This window comes from Salvia hispanica, chromosome 1 (assembly GCF_029641045.1).
Source record: "Salvia hispanica isolate PSC_SH4W2 chromosome 1, Shi_PSC_v1, whole genome shotgun sequence".
In the NCBI taxonomy this organism is placed as follows: Eukaryota; Viridiplantae; Streptophyta; class Magnoliopsida; order Lamiales; family Lamiaceae; genus Salvia; species Salvia hispanica.
This window is the reverse complement of record NC_142692.1, coordinates 2,588,555-2,607,706: the sequence shown is the minus strand read 5'-3', so window position 1 is coordinate 2,607,706 and position 19,152 is coordinate 2,588,555. Positions and strand designations below refer to the sequence as shown.

Genomic DNA, 19,152 nt, shown 5'->3' with positions numbered 1-19,152 from the left:
CTTTAATTCATTACATACGTAATGTTATCGCTTAGTTTCCTGTACAATTTCCCACTCTTAGCTTAAGATATCACACTAATTTTACAAATATTTTAATACTCCATATGAGACTAGGCAAATAAATAACGATAAGGGCTCAAATTTCTAAATTTTGTTTTAAAGTATATATTTGGATATTTTAGAATATTTATCAGGACTTTTACATAATAATTTTTGTTAAACTTGGATAAATTTAAAAAATTTACAGAAGAAAAAAAGTTAGAAAATAAATTAATTAAGGGCTTTAGCCCCACCCTTATTATACATGTGTCCGCCCCTGATACTAGGAGATATTCATATACATATGATATCAGTATTATTCAGACATAATCCGCCACCTCTAATTCATTACATATTTAATGTTATCACTTAGATTCTTGTGCAATTTCCCACTTTTTGCTTAAGACATCCCACTAATTTTGCAAATATTTTAATATGAGATTAGGAGATATTCCTAATCATATGATATCATTATTATTCATACATAATCCACCACCTTTAATTCATTACATATGTAATTTTATCGCTTAGTTTCCTGTACAAATTCCCACTCTTAGCTTAAGACATCACACTAATTTTGCAAATATTTTAATACTACGAGACTATGAGATATTCATATATAATCGCCACCTTTCCTTGCATATATTATAATGTTGTCTCTTAGTTAGGGATGTTAATTTAAGTTCGATGCGAATTTGATGAGTTGATCCGATTAACCCACTAAAATTAGAAGGCTTTGGCTGGGAAATTACAACCAGATTAGAAATCAGACTAGCCTATCGAGCTTACATGTTAAGCGATCAAGTCGGTCCTTCTTCTTTTTTCTCTGAAAATTATGTAAAATATGGATGGCAATTTATAATTGTCCGAAATTAAACATGTCTTAAAAAGTTGGGTTATTTGCTTGTAATACGCTAACTTTTATTTTCTGCTTTTTCTTCCAAATTACTCTCTCCGTTCCATAATAATAGAGGCATTAATTTTCTGCACTCATTTAAAAAAAAATAAGATTAAATGATTAAAGTGGAGAGACAGTAAAATAAAAGAGAGAATAATATATAGAAGAGTTATCTACAATACTCTCTCTCTCTCTCTCTCTCGACGGCCGGAAACGAGTGGATAAACGGTTACGTGGAGGATGATGAGAATAATATATTCTATGATTCTCAAAATTTCTATCATTTCCAAAATTTCAATTGTTCCTAAGATTATTTCCTTAGCTTTTATTGTGCTTTTTTATAAATTTTATTGCGCAGTAATAAATATTTTATATAATAATATTACTATTAAAAAATAATATAAAACTAAATATATAATGATGAGATTGAGTGGTCATTAATAAACCATAATAAAATGTGTGTTTGGATTGTATAAATATTAATGAAGTGGAAGATGATGTGAAGGATATAGAAATTAATTAAATAATTAAAAAAGTGGATGGATTTGGTAAGATTTTTGTTGATAAACAAGGTATTATAAGTATGTAATATAAGTATGTCATCTATTATGAGACAGGGACATCATTCAATATAGCATGATGACCAATTAACAAATAGTAAAAAAACAATTATTTACCGCTCTATGTGATTCCGATGGATGCCACGAGATCCTTGCATGTTTAGTCCAGTTTTCATGGCATGGTCCTTTTCATACTACAAACTTTTTTTTTTTTTTTTCTCATTTTCTTTTAGATCTAATATCTTTAAATGGTACTAAGATCTTTCATATTAAAAAAAATAATTATGGTGAATTGTAACTTTTCACACATGACATCTATAAATTGGTGAATGATAGCACCATCTTTTATTCCCATATCATAGCATTACCAAATCATAATACTCCTTAAAGAAGCAAAAACTACGAGAACTAAGCTTACTATTTTAGTTAAAGAAATTTAATGGCTCTAGCAAATATGGTGATGAGTGGTGATTCAAGCAACGTGAGACATATCCGCCCTCCTATTGTCTTATTCAAGCCAAGCATGTGGGGTGACATTTTCTCTTCATGTTCTTTCGATAATCAGGTACTCCATATTTTATAATTTACCGACGTATATATAGTCCGTTCTTAGAATTTCCGATGGAAAATCCGTCGGTAACCTTTTGTATTGTTTAATTGCTTGTTGAAGTAAATAAATTAAAGATGGAGTAGTATTTATTTTTAAAAATGCTGAAGATATTAATGGATGGAATTGGTGTCATGTGTAGGTGCAGGAAAAATACTCTGAGGAAATGGAAGCACTAAAGAAGGAAACGGGAAAAATGTTAATGGTTGTGGAGTCTACAAAATTGATGATATTGATCGACAAACTTGAGCGTTTGGGTGTCGCATATCATTTTGAGAACGAGATCGAACAGAAGCTCAAACAAATTTATGATTCCAAAGCCGACGAAGATTCTGATTTGTTCACTACTGCGCTTCGGTTTCGTTTGCTAAGACAACATCAGTTTCCTGTTTCTTGCGGTATTATATTGCACTTATTATTAGTCCATTTCACTCATGTTTATATACTTATATCAAGTATTTTTAGTAGGGTAAACAAACACCACTTTCAAATATAATAGTGTGATAGTAACATGTTTTGTACGTGTTGTACCATGTTTGCATCGAATATTTCTTTATCTTGTCATGTTTGGGTTTGGTCTTGTTGTACCGTGCCGCCACGATAACGATACGACCCTCTTAGACTTAGTAGTACCGAATATTATATTGCATGGTAAATTCAAAGAAACTTAAAATAATCTCACACGATCATATATGCTTATGATGACACAGATGTTTTCAACAAATTCGTCGAGAAAGACTACAAATGGAAACCAGAAATCCATGGCAGCGACATCGAAGGCATCCTAAGTTTGTACGAGGCAGCTCATGTCCGAATTCGCAACGAAAAAATATTAGACGAAGCTGCCAAATTCACATTGGATCAATTGAATTACATCCTTCCAGCATCAGAGTCTCCTATTTTGAAAGAGAAAGTGCAACAAGCTTTGAAGCACTCCATTCATAGAGGCCTTCCAATTTTAAATATCCGATTCTACATTTCCATCTACGAAAGAGAAGGAACAACCGATGAATTACTTCTCAAATTAGCCAAAGTCAATTTCAATTTCTTGCAGAATATCTACAGGAAAGAATTGGTTGAACTCACAAGGTAAAATTCATTATAACATGATTTTTTTGGGACTAAATTTTAAGTAAAATACAAAAATGCTAACATGCCTTATTTTTTGGTGAAGGTGGTGGGATAAATTTGACTTAAAGAACAAACTGCCATATGCAAGAGACAGAGTTGTGGAGTGTTATCTTTGGGGCAATGCGTTTCGTTACGAACCTCAATACTCTTACCTTCGAATAACTGTTGCAAAAAACATGCAACTTGTGTCGATTATGGATGACACCTATGATAATTATGCTACACTTGAAGAGGATGATCTATTCACCGAGATTCTCGAGAGGTACATCAACACACGCTTCCGTCCATCCTTATATGTCTCGATTTGACTTAGTACAAGTTATTAACTCATATATTATCTTCTTCTTCGACAAATATAGATCTTTTATTTTGGTTTTTACAAATTGGAGAAACATACAAATTTTGTACTAATACGGAGTAATACTCATAAATTTTTTTCAGGTGGAATTTGGATGAGATTGATGTGCTCCCTGATTTCATGAAAGTTGTTTATAGATTCATCATGAGTACATATGAAGATTTTGTGGTCGATGCGGAAAAGCAAGGAAAATCCTTCGTTGTCCCTTACTACAGAGAAGCAGTAAGGATTACTATAAGCTAATGTAAATTTACACCTTATGTTTGTTTGTTTGTTTATAACCTTTTTTTGGTGACAATTATTAAGGTGAAACAGCTTGGTAGGGCTTATAACAAAGAGCAGAAGTGGATTATGGAAAGGCAAATGCCAGGTTTTGATGAATATATGACAAATTCAGTGATCACAAGCTGTATGTATGTGATGTTCACAGCTCTTGTCCCTGGCATGAAATCTGTTGATGAAGCATCAGTTCAATGGCTCCTGAGCGAGCCCAAAATCGTCATTTCCACTGCCAAGATGGGTCGAACCCTCGAAGACTTGGGCAGCCATGAAGTATGTGACACTACTATAGTACCACATAAATAATGTTGTTACATATATATAGTTAAATGAGGCTATTTTGTGATGACTAATTAAAAGTTTATATTTGACGATGAAGCGCGAGAATAGGGATGGGAAAATGCCGACAGTGGTGGATTGCTACATGAATGACAAAGGGGTGCCGAAGCAAGAAGCGATTAATGAGTTTGTGGAGCTTGTTGAGAATGGATGGGAGGATGTTACCGCGGAGTGGGCTAAGGGAGGCAGCTCAGTGCCTAAGGAAATGGTGGAACAACTCCTAAACTACGGCCGCGTAGCTGAGGTCACTTACAAGAGTAAAGAAGATGGCTATACTAACCCTGAAAAGTATTTGGGGCCATTGATTGCATCTCTCTATGTGGATCCTCTTCCTCTCAACGTTTGATTATTTATATATGCATGCTTATTATAATAAACATCAATGTGGGGCAACTTGGTTTATTTAGCCATTTTGCTTTGCTAGATTGGTGATCATAGAGTGTTAAGGTTGATGTTTACATGTTCAAGCTAGAATGCTCATATATGTGTGTGTGTGTGTGGAGTGATGGAAATGAGCTTTTGTAATAAGATGTTGTGATGTAATATAGCTTTTGGGGTTGGTGCTATGGTGAATAATTTGCTTGTTGTGACGCTCACAAAGGTTGTTTAAACTAATGTACAGTCGATGGTCCTAACACCATCCACTTCAATTCTCGTAGTTGCAGTCTGCTTCAACATCGCGTGTAATAAGCTGTGCCGTGAAAAAAAACAAGAGCCACTATTATAGTCAACTATTGGAAATTACTGAATCGGTTAATTTCATTGTTAAAAGGAAAATTATCCAATTTTGTCAATCAAAATATGCATGAAAGTTGACATGCAAAACTAATAGGGTTGGATCCATTTACGTAGGTTTCAAGCCTGAAATGCGGAGTATATGCTTTCTCATTAGTGGAAAGATGAAAATACATATTTACAAATTTACTTTCATTTTCCGCTTTTCCATTGGGTAGGAGTAGGTAGGCCTGTAAATTCGGGTACCCGAACCCGAAATCTAAAAAATATCATACTCAATACCCGACCCAGATGTGAATTCGGATCCCTAAGAGCATCCTTGGGCCGGGCCGCAAATCGCGAGTCCCGGCCCGAGAACAGCGTTGGAGGGGAGAGCGGCACGGCTCGGGACGGTCCCGAGGACGTAGTTGCGTCCCTGGGCCGCTCCCGGGGTCCGGCCCGGCTCGGCGTTACACGGCGTGGGACGTGCCGCAATACGGCCCGGCCGGCGTTGGAGGTGAGCTATTTCCGTCCCGGGCCCCAATTTCTGGAGGAAGAAGAGGAAGTGGCAGAGGAAGAAGAGGGAGGAAGAGGGCGATGGAGCCTCTCAATTTCTGATTTTTTTTGCATTTGGAATAGAAAGAAGAGGGATGGGGAGAGGAAGAAGAGGGTTGAAGAGGAAGAAGAAGGGGCGACGAGCCTCAATTTTTTATTTTCTTTGCATTTTTTTTTTTAGCATTTTGAAGAAGAAGAAGAAGAGGGGCGAGAGGAAGATGAATAATACTCCCTCCGTCCCGCTTTAGCAGTCCCATTGACTTTTCTGCACTCGTTTTGTAAAAATGATAATAAATAGTTAAAGTGGAGAAATAATAAAATAAAAAAGAGAATAATGTAGATAAGACTCTTCTCTATATTATTCTCTTTTTTACTTTATTATTTCTCCACTGTAACTATTTATTATCATTTTTACAAAATGAGTGCAGAAAAGTCAATGGGACTGCTAAAGCGGGACGGAGGGAGTAGTAAAAAAATTTGCATTTTTTTTACGTTGTTCTACTTTTTAAGTTTTTTTGTTTATAATTAATTAATTTTGAATTAAAAATGATTTTTTCCGGTTTTAATTGTTCAACATATTCTATTTTACGAGTAAAATAGGTTGTAGTTGTAATAGTGCAAATGAATAGTTATGGCCCGAGTTGTGGCCTGCGGGGTTATTGGAGTTGTGGCCTGGAACCCCTAATTTGAGGGAATGATGACGTGGAGAGGACTTGCGGCCCAAATCCGGGACGGGGTTAAGGATGCTCTAATACCCGGTGCGGGTACCCGAACCTAACTAATCGGGTACACATAAACCCGAACTTAGAATATTTCAAATTTATTCTTTTATATAAATTATATTGTGATTGGAATAGAAATTATTAAAATTAACACAACAATACTATTTATTGATTATTATTAAAAATCTAAACTTCAATTCTAATGCTTTAGCTTTCTCTAGATTATGATTCTATTATATAATAGACATTTGACAAAAATAGACACTACTTAATTTTGAAATAAAGAAATTTTTGGCATAAATCTACATGTGATTAAATATATTTACCCTAGATTAACCCTATGGGCCATAGGCCCTATACTAAATAAAAATATTTATCCCATATACATAATTAATCGGGTTTAATCGGGTATTAGTCGGGTACCCAAATACGGGTTTCAGGTACCCTAAACCCGAAAAATCTTAACATTAACTACTCAAACCCGTACTCAAACCCATAATTTCGAGTTTCGATTACCCAAAACCCGTCGGGTATTGGGTCAAGATCGGGTATACCTGAAATCCGCGGAATAAATTTGCAGGCCTAGGAGTAGGACTTAGGAGTAATAAAATTTTCCCATATTTTTTACTCCCTCCGCCCCGGCTAAGATGACACATTCCTTAGCCGGCACGGGATTTTAGGAGTTATTGGTTAATGTGTTTAATTGGAGAGAGAAAAGGTGGGTAGAATTATTAAAATAGAGAGAGAAAGAAAGATGAATATTTTAATAGAGGTGAGAAAAAGTGGTTAAATGTATTAAATGGAGAGAGAAAGTTTCCTAAAAAGGAAATATGTCATCTTAATTGGGACAAACTAAAAAGGAAAACGTACTTAAGTGGGACGGAGGGAGTACTTATTTTTCTTATACAAATACACAACTAACGAAAATCCACATATATAAATACGGCCCATAGGCCATATCCAACTATATAAACACGGCCCATATCCAATGTGAGTCAGTTTCACAATTCTGTTATTATATTCCACTGCCCAGATTAAGCATAATTATAAATTCCAACTAATATTTGAATATTTTTAATACGAGATTGGGGGGTCTTCATATCCATATGATAGCAGCGTTATATTGCATAATTCACGTGAAATTTGACTACGTCTACTATGCTCATGGTCCATCTTTGAACATATAATTTATAAATTTGTACATTAAAAAAAATAAAAGTAATAACTTTTCACAAGAAGGAAAAAAAAAAAAAACAAAAAACAACGTCATAACTAAACTAGTGCATACATCTATATATAGGCGAATGATCTCTTTCCATAGTATACCACTTACCAAAATCATAAGCACAAATTAAGAGAGCTAATTAAGCTTACTATTTTAATTTACAAAAATGGCCGCAGCAAATATGGTGAGTGATGATTCAAGCAACGTGAGGCATATCCGCCCTCCCATTGTCTTATACAAGCCAAGCATGTGGGGCGACATTTTCTCTACATTTTCTTTCGATAATAAGGTACCAATTAATATTAATTTGTTTTATTTATTTATGTAGTTCGTCACTAATACATATCCGTTGTGATATTCTCATTAGTTTAATTTGCAAATAATATAAATTAAGAAATTCACTCATCTTCGTTTGGTATTACCGACGAATTGCATATGTCGGTAAATTGAAATACGGTTTTATTATTGGAAGCGCTGAAGTATATACCGACCGAAATAATGGTCTATATAGGTGCAGGAGAAGTACTCTGAGGCAATGGAAGCATTAAAGAAAGAAATAGGAAATATGTTAATGGCTGTGGAATCTACGAAATTGATGATATTGATCGATAAATTTGAGCGTTTGGGTGTCGCATATCATTTTGAGTACGAAATCGAAGAGAAGCTCAAACAAATTTATGATTCCGAAGAAGAAGAAGATTATGATGTATTCACTACTGCGCTTCGGTTTCGTTTGCTAAGACAACATCAGTATCCTGTTTCTTGTGGTATGTCACTTATTTTTTTGTCCCATGTACTAAATTATTTATACTCTTAATTTCAATGTCACATATATTTAGGAGAGTAAACATCACTTTCTCAAATCTAATAATATATCTATAATAACATGTACTAATATTATGATACACTTAATTTCAATGTCACATATATTTAGAAGATTACGAGGCATATTCTATTCATTAACGACATCAGTAATAAAATTTAGAATGGACTTGTGGTACTCCAATAAGAAGTTGACCAGTACAAAACTTCAAAAAAAAAAAAATCAATTTATTGTTTATCGAATGTTTGACATTAATTATACCTAACCTTAGACATGATACATAGATTTTTATCAAATGTTACATGTTGGAGTCTTTGTCGACATGATAGGACACGACAATTTCGTGTCATACCCGCTATCATGAGTATTTAGTAAGATAATTTGAGAGAAAAGTAAAAACGATTGAATGTATTACTTTTTAAATCTTTATATTAAAGAAAATTACATGACTATAGTACAACAATCCAAAATGAAATACGACACAGTTACAATGGGACAAAGAGAGTGTTAGTATTTTTACTAACTTTTTTATTTACTAGTTACCACTTATTCGAGCGTTTGTCGATAAACTTTGAGTATTTAGACTTTGTATGACTGTCGTTCGTTGCTATTGTGTCCTTATATGTATGGGTCGTGTTTGTTCGTGCAAAGGATTTCCTTAGCATTTCGTGTTGGGATGATGCAGATGTTTTCAACAAATTCGTCGATAAAGACAGCAAATGGAGATCAGAAAGCCATAGCATCGACATCGAAGGCATCCTATGTTTGTACGAGGCAGCTCACGTCCGAATTCACAACGAAAAATCATTAGACGAAGCTGCAAAATTCACAGTTGATCAGTTGAATCAAATGCTACCAACACTAGATGAGTCTCCCATTATGAAAGAGAAAGTGGAGCAATCTTTGAAGCACTCCATTCATAGAGGCCTTCCATTATTAAACATCCGGTTCTACATTTCCATCTACGAAAGAGAAGGAGCAACCGATGAATCTCTTCTCAAACTAGCCAAACTCAACTTCAATTTCTTGCAGAATATCTATAGGAAAGAATTGGCTGAACTCACAAGGTAAACCAAGAAATATTTTACTTAGGAGAAATTAAAAAAAAATAATCATGAATTAGTCAAATTCTTATCCGTCCTGCAACTTTAAAAATTGACCGTAAAATTCATAATCCCTCCGTCCCCCATTAGGAGTAGCACTTTGACCGGGCACGGGTTTTAAGAAATGTAAAGAAAAGTTGGTTGAAAAAGTTAGTGGAATGTGGGACCCACTTTTTTATATTGATTTTATAATAAAATGTGAGTGAAATGAGTTAGTGGAATGTGAGACCTACTTACTATTTATGGTAAAAGTGAAGTGCTACTCTTAATTGGGGACGTACCAAAATGAAAATTAGTAACTCTTATTCTGGGACGGAGGGAGTATATTTTAACATTTTTCTCAAATTTCCCATAGGGAAAATATTTGGGTTACCTAGTTGTAATAAGTTGGCTATGTTGCCTAGTGTTTCAAATTGATGACGTGACATTTGTGAAAAAAATATCAAATTTATGATTTTTCATCTGATTTTTTAAATTGTGGAGTGGAACTATATATATGAGGGGTGCATGGATATTGATTATTTGTTAGAAATGAGCTCCTCGTCCCCTTAAAAGACCTTATAATGGGAGTGTTATCCACTTATTAATATTGATTTGTTTGATGTTATTTTGGTGAAGATGGTGGGATAAAATCGACATAAAGAGCAAATTGGGTCATGTAAGAGACAGAATTGTGGAGTGTTATCTCTGGGGAAATGGGTTACGCTTTGAACCTAAATACTCTTATGTTCGATTAGCTGTTGCCAAAAACATGCAACTTGTTTCAGCTATGAATGACAACTATGATAATTATGCTACACTAGAAGAAAATGATCTCTTCACCCACATTCTCGAGAGGTATATTATATTTTTCTTTTTTTTTATGTGTTTCTTTAACCAATCACTTTTTTCTATAATTTCATAAAAAATTGGAGAAATATCAAAACTAATATAGTACCTTTAAATTTTTCTAGGTGGGATTTGGATGAGATTGATGTGCTCCCTGATTTCATGAAAGTTGTGTATAGAGCTTTTGTAAGTGAATATGAAGATTATGTAGTTGAAGCAGAAAAGCCAGGAAAGCCCTATGTTGTCCCTTACTACAAAGAAGCAGTAAGTTTTACTTATAGCTAATACATGAATTTTACATGTATGCATACATAAAGTGACAACTCTTGACCCGTTTGACAGTCTGACACAAAAGTCCCGGTCTCTTAACTTTTACCATTTTGTCCCTAGGTTGTTATAAACTTCAATAATTTATAATTAAGTTTGATCGGGGCTCAAGCCCCTTGAGCATTTCATTTGCGTCCACCAGTGTTTGAACCGTTTGACAGTCTTGCACGAGAATCCGATATTCATATGGTTCCATTAAACTTAAAGACCTACGCACGGCGTTAATATGAAATTGGGTCGTTTGTTTGTTCACTAATTACTACTTTCAATCAATGAATTTATGTTCTGGATCAATCACCGCCAATCACAAAAAATTCACAAGTTCGAAGATATTTTGTGAGAATAGAACATGAGTCTTGATCCGTTTAACAATCTTACACGAGAATCCCTCTTAATCTTTTTTACGAATTTGTACTATAGTTTGTTTTAAATTAATTTCAAGAACTAACTCATATGTTTCATTTTATTTGGTGACAATAAGGTGATACAAGTTGGTAGGGCTTATAATCAAGTGCAGAAGTGGATTATGGAAAGGCAAATGCCAGGTTTTGAGGAATATATGACAAATGCAGTTATTACAAGCTGTATTTTTGTGATGTTCACATCTCTTATCCCTGGCATGACATCTGATGTTAATGAGGAAGTAGTTCAATGGCTTCACAGTGAGCCCAAAATCGTCATTTCCACTGCTAAATTGGGCCGAACCGTTGATGATTTAGGCACGCATGAAGTAAGTCACACTACATAATGTTTGTACATTTAGTAAAAATGAAATAATTGTCCATTTTAGTCACCAAATTTGACTCTTACTTCCAATAATAAATCAAATTAAATTCTTATAGTATATTCGTATCAACTTACCAATATTTTTTCTGCGTCTCCATAAGTGCAAATGACAAGTTTTATATTTGACGATGAAGCGCGGGAATAGGGAAGGAAAGTTGCCGACGGTGGTGGATTGCTACATGAAAGACAAAGGCGTGTCGAAGCAAGAAGCGATTAATGAGTTTGTGGAGCTTGTTGAGAATGGATGGAAAGATATAACTGCAGAGTGGGTTAAAGGAAGTAGCTCAGTGCCTAAGGAAATGATGGAACAACTCCTAAACTATGGTCGAATGGCTGAGATCACTTACACTAATAAAGAAGATGGCTTCACTTACCCTGAAAAGTATTTGGGCCCATTGATTGCATCTCTCTATGTGGATCCACTTCCTTTACACATTTGATTATGATCAATTAATGTGTGAGGACGAGTGGTGGAATTTGGAAATGGGCTTTGATGTTACTACCATATATTGTACTCCTATATTCCAATTAGTGTTGATGCTTTGATGGGTTATAGCGAATAATTAATTTTGTGAAGACTAATATTGGTGTTATTGTAAATTTACATTATAGGGCCCACATAAGGAATGATATAAAAAATTTCACTTAATGATTAATGACAATCTGCTTCAACACAACATGTTAATTACACGCTAAGCTGTGAAAAAACATAAACGCACCCAATTCAGGGTTGGATGGATCGATGCAGGGGCGGATCCACCTTAAGCATAGGTGGGGCATTTGCCCCTCATATTTGTTACCATATGTATATTTTTTTCATTTTTAATTTTATTGCTTTTAATCGTTCACTAAATGCCCCTCCGCAGGTTCTTAATACTCCTTCGTATATAAATTTGCCCCCTTCCCTACAAATTCCTGGCTCCGCCCCTGGATCGATGTGTTATATCTACATTTGACACGACTTGGGTTTTTAGAAATGTGAAGAATAGAGATTTGAAAATTTTAACGGAAAGGTGAGTCTCACTTGTATATGGTCTCTTGATCATCCATTAATGCAAGGGTACATTAGATTGGACACGAGCTTTAAGAATTATAGTACTTCCTATGCCCACGAAAAATAGGACACATTGTGAATGATACGAGTTTTAATGTGGAATTGGTAAAGAAAGAGAAGAAAAAAATGAGATATTAGTTGTTGAAAACTTTCATTTTTTAAACATGTTCTATTTTTTGTGAACAACAAAAAATGACAAATATGGTCTATTTTTCGTAGACGAAAGGAGTAGAAAGTAAGTTAAGATAAAATTAGTGGAATGCGATGTCCATTACGAAAGGTATTATAAAAGCAATGGGAAATTTATTGGACAGATAAAAAATGTCAAAATGAGAAGTTTATTGATGGATGAAAGTATTAATTTTATATACAGTATAATGAGTTAATGGAAGATAAATCCACTTATCAAAATTGGAAAATAATAATAATAATAATAATAATAATAATAATAATAATAATAATAATAATAATAAAAAGAAATAAAAAACAAAAAAAAAAAAACAAAACAAAACGAACAATATTACGTGGACTTACCGAAATTGTAAATATGAATATATGGGACAAAGCGAATAATAAGACTCTCATCATCCAATCAAATCTATATATATGCACACTTTGGATCAATCATTATGATAAAAAGCCATCATGTCCCCACTTAACATCATTAGTTTCCGTTGAAAGTAAAGTTTAATCTTCCTACCTACCTTGTACGATGACATAGATGGAACCATTAATTAAATTCGCGGATATATTCTTGAATTTAATTTCATTTCCACTTCAAAATTCCTCGACCGATCCCACATAATTTGATCCAGTATTCCATTTTGGATTATTCCATATAATTGACACACTTCACTTTTACCATTTTTTATAGTGGGCCTCATATTCCACTAAGAGCATCTCCAACGGCGGACGGCCAGTCAGACTTCCGCGACGGGCGACCGGGACGTCCGCCATTGGAACACATCGCCTCGGATACGGACGTCCCGTGAGGACGTCGGATGTCCTCGGATATCCGCGCGACGGGCGGGCGGACGTCCGCCATTGTGGCGTGGGTCGGACGTCACAGTCAGATGTCCGACTTAAAATTTAATTATTTTTTTTTAAAACTCTATAAATACAGTTCGTTGACATTTTAATTCCGTACATTGAGTAATTGTGAATTTATTTTATTGCGGGAAGTCCTAGTGGAAGTCCTACATTGTGCAGTAGGATGGGAAGTCCCAGTGGAAGTCCTAGTAACGTGGCAGGAGGTTTTTGTGGGAAGTCCTAGTGGAAATCCACCACCGGAGATGCTCTAACTCATTCATACTCACATTTTACTGTAAAACTAATACTCTAAAAGTAGGACTCACATCCCACCAACTTTTTCAACTCACTTTCCATTAGATTTCTTAAAACCCGTGCCAGGTCAAAGTGTCTCAAATTATGTGGGACGGAGGAAGTAGTTTCCAAATAACGAGTAGAAAAATACTGAAGTCACATGGTCGGAAACAAATGCTCAAATTTTCGCTCCATCTCCCAATTCCAAAAATAAATAAATAAAACCATTAATTTTAAATCTATTCCTATTTATTTTACAACAAAGAATTAATGAAATCACATTTGATATGATAGCTAGAAAACTATTAGTGAGTGTAACGTAAAGATAATTTAAACGATGTTCTCAATAAAGAAAACAATGCATATATAGAATAATTTTGCAAATTAGAAATTGCAGAACCAATTGACTTTATTGACGATTCATCCAATTACAAATTGCTATTGAAGATGAGGTTTTTGTTAAACACATCTGCAAAAATACCCATCTTACCCTTGTCCATTGACAACCCAAACTCCACTCCTCCTTCTCTACCCTTGCAAAGATGGACAGCTCCTTGATAATCAGTATGAATACATTCATACTTAACTGCCTTCCCCCATCCAAAGTCTGCATCTGCACCGTAGTGATCAATCCTCGAAGATCCCGCGATCCAAACCACCTTCTTCCCGATCAACTCCGACATTATTTCCGATCGATTGTAAAAAAACTCCGACACCCTCGTGTTTTTTCCGACAACCTCAATAGCCGCCACAACCGCCGCCACCGCCGCCGCAAACCCCCCATTCCCTCTCAGCGTTTCACGCGTGGAGACCGCAATCAAAGGCATCACGCAGTTGCCGAAGTAGCTGTCCGGGAGCGGCGGATTGAGGCGGGGGCGGCAGTCAACCGGAGAGCCTAAGTAGTACGGCTCGTCGTCGGCGTTATCGTCGTCATCCGATCGGGCCATGGAGGTCCAGAGATGAGCGCAGACGACGACGAAAGTGGAGGGATCATTGATCGTGGCGAAGCTCTTGAGCTTCTTGATTTGGGAATCGCTGATTTTGAAAGTTGCTCGGACTAATTTTTCGAAACTGGGAAGAGGAGGGGTTAGTGAAACCGTTGGTTTGTTATTCTTGACTTGATTCCAACGGAATACGGTTAGTCTGTTGGAATCTTGGATGGAATCTCGGTTGTAGGAAGGGAGAAGATTCTTGATAGAATCTGAATCTGAATCTTCGCCTCTGTTGAAGGCGGCCCACATGCGGAGGAAGCGGGAGAGCGTGTTGGCGTCGCAAATGGCGTGATGGACGGTGAGGCCGATGCAGAAACCCTCGTCGGGAAAGAAGGTGAGTTGGATCGCGACGGTGCTGAATCGGATGTCGGCGGAGGAGTGAAGCGGCGGCGGCATTTGTGGGACGAATTGATGGAATTGGGCGGAGGGTTTGGGGGAGTTGGAGATTAGGGTGGCGAAGTCGGTGTCGGAAATGGCGACGGTGAGGGGGAGGGCGGCGGGGGTGGTGGCGGGCATGGCGGAGGGGGTGAGGGGGAAGATGATGTTGGATGATAAAGGGTGGAAGTGTTGGAGAGCGAGGGAGAGGGAGTTTTTGAGTTGGACGAGGATGGTGCTGAGGAAATGAGATTGGGAGCATCTGAGGGGGTAGAAGTGGAGAGCTTCGGGGAGGATGAAGTCGAGCCATGTCATGTCGAAGTATACGAGAGGGAGTGACTGATCGGCGCCGGAGGGTGGTGGCGTGAGGGAGTGAGTCTCCACGATTTTTACAGCCATTGAAATTATGCTTCCCTTATGAGGAATAATCTATATTACTCCATATATAGTTGGCGGAAGGTCTCTTTAAACAATGGATGTAAGTAACTTTACGTGTTTCATGATGTGAATATAAAATAGTAATGTGCAAAGAGTTATAATTGACAAACTAAAGATGTGTAGACATGCGATAGGGAAGCAAATTTAATTAATCCAGTACTAGTTTATAAATTGACAATGTTTAATAGAGAGGGGAATTAATCAAAGGACGTAATGTCTTGCGATTAGTGCAGAAGTGATGTTTGGAGCAATAGGATGAGCCTTCAATGAAGGTTATGAATTTGTTGTTTTATATTCCCCCATCTCCCATTAATTGACACCATTTGAGTTGGCAGGAATTTTAAAAATTATAGTGAAAAATCATGAAAAAAGTGAATGAAATATGATTCCTACTTTATATATTAATTTTGTAATAAAATGTAAGTGGAATTAGTTTGTGAAATATGAGTCTATTACTAGAAGTAGAAAAAAGTAAGAGTGTCAACTAATTGAGATGGACCCAAAAAGAAATTGATGCCAGTTAATAGATGACGAAAGAACTAAGTAGCTATAGCCGTCTATAAGCTACCTCATCTCTACCCAAAATGATCCAATTCTCTTTTTGTTTATCTTAACCAAGAAGATCAAATATACTAAAAATAAAAACATATTTATCTCTTCTCTAATTTCTTACAAAATTTAAGTATACAAAATCCTATATTGTCCAAGAAAAGGATCATTTTTATTACAACGGAGGAAGTACTTATAATGATTTAATGATCCTTATAGAGATTGAATTTGGACTTTACAAGATTTCTCTTTTTATGTGAAAAAAATACAAAAAAATAAGTCGCGCACGACGGCACGCGAATCGTATGGGCAATGAGTAGTAAAACAAGTTACAATTAATCAATAATTGCACATGTAATGTCCCACAATTGCGTTATTAATTAATAATGTCAATATACTTTAATAACCAAACACCGCTAAGAGCGCGTCTCACGTCTGCGCATGTATTCATTTAATATTTTTATTTTATTACAATAAATCAATAAGTATATATATGGGGGTGTTCAAATAAAATCAACTTAAATGTTTAACAAAAACTAGGGAATGTCAATAGGGCCAGTTTACGTCAGATGAATTAATTGGACGGCTAGCAATAATATTAATTATAATTTTAGAATACAAACATATAATTGTAATAATTTGGGCGTGTGATCAAATATTAACTAAGTTATGGTAATAACTAATAACTAATATTAATTTTGTATGTTAAAAACATCATAAATTTATCAATTTTCTTGTCTTGATAAACTTATATCTTTGTGTTGATAAATTTAATACACTGAATTGAATTATTACTGTAAATTAGTTATCACTCTAGTGCAATCCATATATATCTAAATTTTGAATAGAATTAAATATTAGTTTAATCCATATGAATAGCTCTAGACGATTTCCACATCAATTGAAATTCGGCCTCGTCTATGCCAAATGTATATTACTATAAAGAATTGATACAACATTTTTAGTGAATGGTGGGCTAAATTTAGTCAAAAGTTCTATTATGTGTCTCATGTTGTTAATATTTAATAAAAATAATACTATAGAATATTAACAATTAATAAGGTGTTTGACCAAAGTCAAAAGGTATAGATGGCAAAAAATATCGGAATTTTGATTTTCGTGATTGAACTATATATATATTGATCATGTTTATAGAGGAGATAATGGAGTGACAAATTTTCTGGCTGATGTAGAATCCATGTTATCAACTGAGCTCCATGAAAGTTAAGAATTTGTTGTTGTATTACCAGTAATTATAAGCAACTTATAATTGAAAGTATATGCTCCCTCCGTTCTTTAGTAATAGAGGCGTTTCTTTTCGGCACAGAGATTAAGAAAAAATTGTGTTGGGTGAGTTAAGTAAGGGAGAATAAAGTAGAAAATGAAAAAGATAGAGAGATGAAGAGAGAAAAAATTAAGACAGGGTGAATAGGTGTGAAAAAATGGATTGACTTTTACTAAAAAGGGAAATAACTCTATTACTATGGAACGTACCAAAATAATAAAATAACTCTATTACTATAAAACGAGGAGAGTATTAGCTGGCATTAGCTAATTATGCTAAAACATATTAAAAAAAAAAAAAGAACTACTTTTCCCCACTTTATTAGCCTCCAAACAAATTTAAATAAAGTTACAATCATTCTATCTATTATTTTTCTTCCCACAATGAAATTACTTGCAAAAACACATAAATTCACAAATTGCTATTGATGTGTAGGAATTTGTTAAACACATCTGCAAAAATACCCATCTTACCCTTCTCCATAGACAACCCAATCTCCACTCCTCCTTCCCTACCTTTACAAAGATGAACTGCTCCTTGAAAATCAGTATGAATAGTTTCAAACTTCACCGCCTTCCCCCATCCATAATCCGTATCTTCACCGTAATGATCGATCCTCGACGATCCCGCAACCCAAACCGCCTTCTTCCCGATCAACTCCGACATTATTTCCGATCGATTCTCGAAAAACTCCGACACCCTCGTGCTTTTTCCGACAACCTCGATAGCCGCCACAACCGCCGCCACCGCCGCCGCAAACCCTCCATTCCCTTTTATCTTCCCGTGTGTTGAGAAGGCAAGCAATGGCATCACGCAGTTGCCGAAGTAGTCGTCGGGAAGCGGCGGGTTGAGGCGGCGGCGGCAGTCGATGGGAGAGCCTAAGTAGCAAGGCTCGTTGTTGTTGTTGTCGTTGTCGTCGTCGTCCAGTCTGGCCATGGAGGTCCAGAGATGAGCGCAGACGACGACGAAAGTGGAAGGATTCTTGATCATGGCGAAGCTCTTGAGCTTCTTGATTTCGGCGTCGCTTATTTTGAACGTTGCTCGGACTAATTTGTTGAAATTGGGAAGAGGGAGTGTTAGTGAAAAAGTTGGTTTGCTTTTCTTGACTTGATTCCAATGGAATAGGGTAAGTCTGTCTGAATCTTGGATGGAATCTCGGCTGTAAGAAGGGAGAAGATTCTGTATAAAATCAGAATCTTCGCGGCCGCCGTCTTTATTGATGGCGGCCCACAAGCGGAGGAAGCGGGAGAGGGCGTTGGCGTCGCAAACTGAGTGATGGATTGTGAGGCCCACGCAGATTCCCTCGCCGGGGAAGTGGGTGAGTTGGATTGCGATGGCGCTGAATCTGATGTCGGTGGGGGAGTTAAGCAGCGGCGGCATTTGTGGGACGAATTGATGGAATTCGACGGCGGGTTTAGGGGAATCCGAGACTAGGGTGGCGAAGTCGGCGTCAGAGGTGGCGACTGTGAGGGCGAGGGAGGCAACGGCGGTGACAGGCATGGCGGAGGGGGTTAGTGGGAAGATGATGTTGGATGCGAGAGGGTAAAAGTGTCCGAGAGTGAGGGAGAGGGAGTTTTTGAGTTGGACGACGATGGTGTTGAGGAAATGAGATCGGGAGCATTTGAACGGGTACAAGTGGAGATCCTCGGTCAGGATGGAGTTGAGCCATATCATGTCGAAGTATACAAGAGGAAGCGACTGCTCTGTGGTGCCGCCAGACTGCGGCGGCGACATAGAGTAGGTATCCACGATTTTTACAGCCATTGAAATTATATCATATATTCTCTTCGTCCCAAGGTAATATTTAAGCGATGTTATTTTTCTGTAACATTTAAAGGAAAT

At 36.3% G+C, this 19,152-nt stretch overlaps 4 protein-coding genes across 4 annotated transcripts; 2 read left to right on the top strand and 2 right to left on the bottom strand.

The window, feature by feature from the left end:
• Window positions 1–1,898: 1,898 nt before the first annotated feature.
• LOC125185210 (gamma-cadinene synthase-like) lies at window positions 1,899–4,766 on the top strand. The gene is made up of 7 exons (XM_048081710.2): window positions 1,899–2,062; window positions 2,247–2,502; window positions 2,815–3,193; window positions 3,279–3,497; window positions 3,677–3,815; window positions 3,900–4,145; window positions 4,252–4,766. The coding sequence occupies exons 1-7, from the start codon at window positions 1,937–1,939 to the stop codon at window positions 4,555–4,557; spliced, it is 1,671 nt and encodes a 556-aa protein (XP_047937667.2). The 5' UTR covers window positions 1,899–1,936; the 3' UTR covers window positions 4,558–4,766.
• A 2,790-nt stretch (window positions 4,767–7,556) lies between these two features.
• Window positions 7,557–11,873, top strand: LOC125223847 (gamma-cadinene synthase-like). The gene is made up of 7 exons (XM_048127146.2): window positions 7,557–7,716; window positions 7,939–8,194; window positions 8,936–9,317; window positions 9,972–10,190; window positions 10,307–10,445; window positions 10,990–11,238; window positions 11,429–11,873. The coding sequence occupies exons 1-7, from the start codon at window positions 7,594–7,596 to the stop codon at window positions 11,732–11,734; spliced, it is 1,674 nt and encodes a 557-aa protein (XP_047983103.2). The 5' UTR covers window positions 7,557–7,593; the 3' UTR covers window positions 11,735–11,873.
• Window positions 11,874–14,060: 2,187 nt separating this feature from the next.
• On the bottom strand, window positions 14,061–15,448 carry LOC125221456 (anthocyanidin 3-O-glucoside 6''-O-acyltransferase-like). The gene has a single exon (XM_089070227.1). It carries the CDS (start codon window positions 15,435–15,437, stop codon window positions 14,100–14,102), a length of 1,338 nt encoding a protein of 445 aa, XP_088926353.1. The 5' UTR covers window positions 15,438–15,448; the 3' UTR covers window positions 14,061–14,099.
• Window positions 15,449–17,693: 2,245 nt separating this feature from the next.
• LOC125221459 (anthocyanidin 3-O-glucoside 6''-O-acyltransferase-like) lies at window positions 17,694–19,140 on the bottom strand. Its single transcript, XM_048123579.2, has one exon. The coding sequence runs from the start codon at window positions 19,072–19,074 to the stop codon at window positions 17,722–17,724; it is 1,353 nt and encodes a 450-aa protein (XP_047979536.2). The 5' UTR covers window positions 19,075–19,140; the 3' UTR covers window positions 17,694–17,721.
• Window positions 19,141–19,152: the final 12 nt, after the last annotated feature.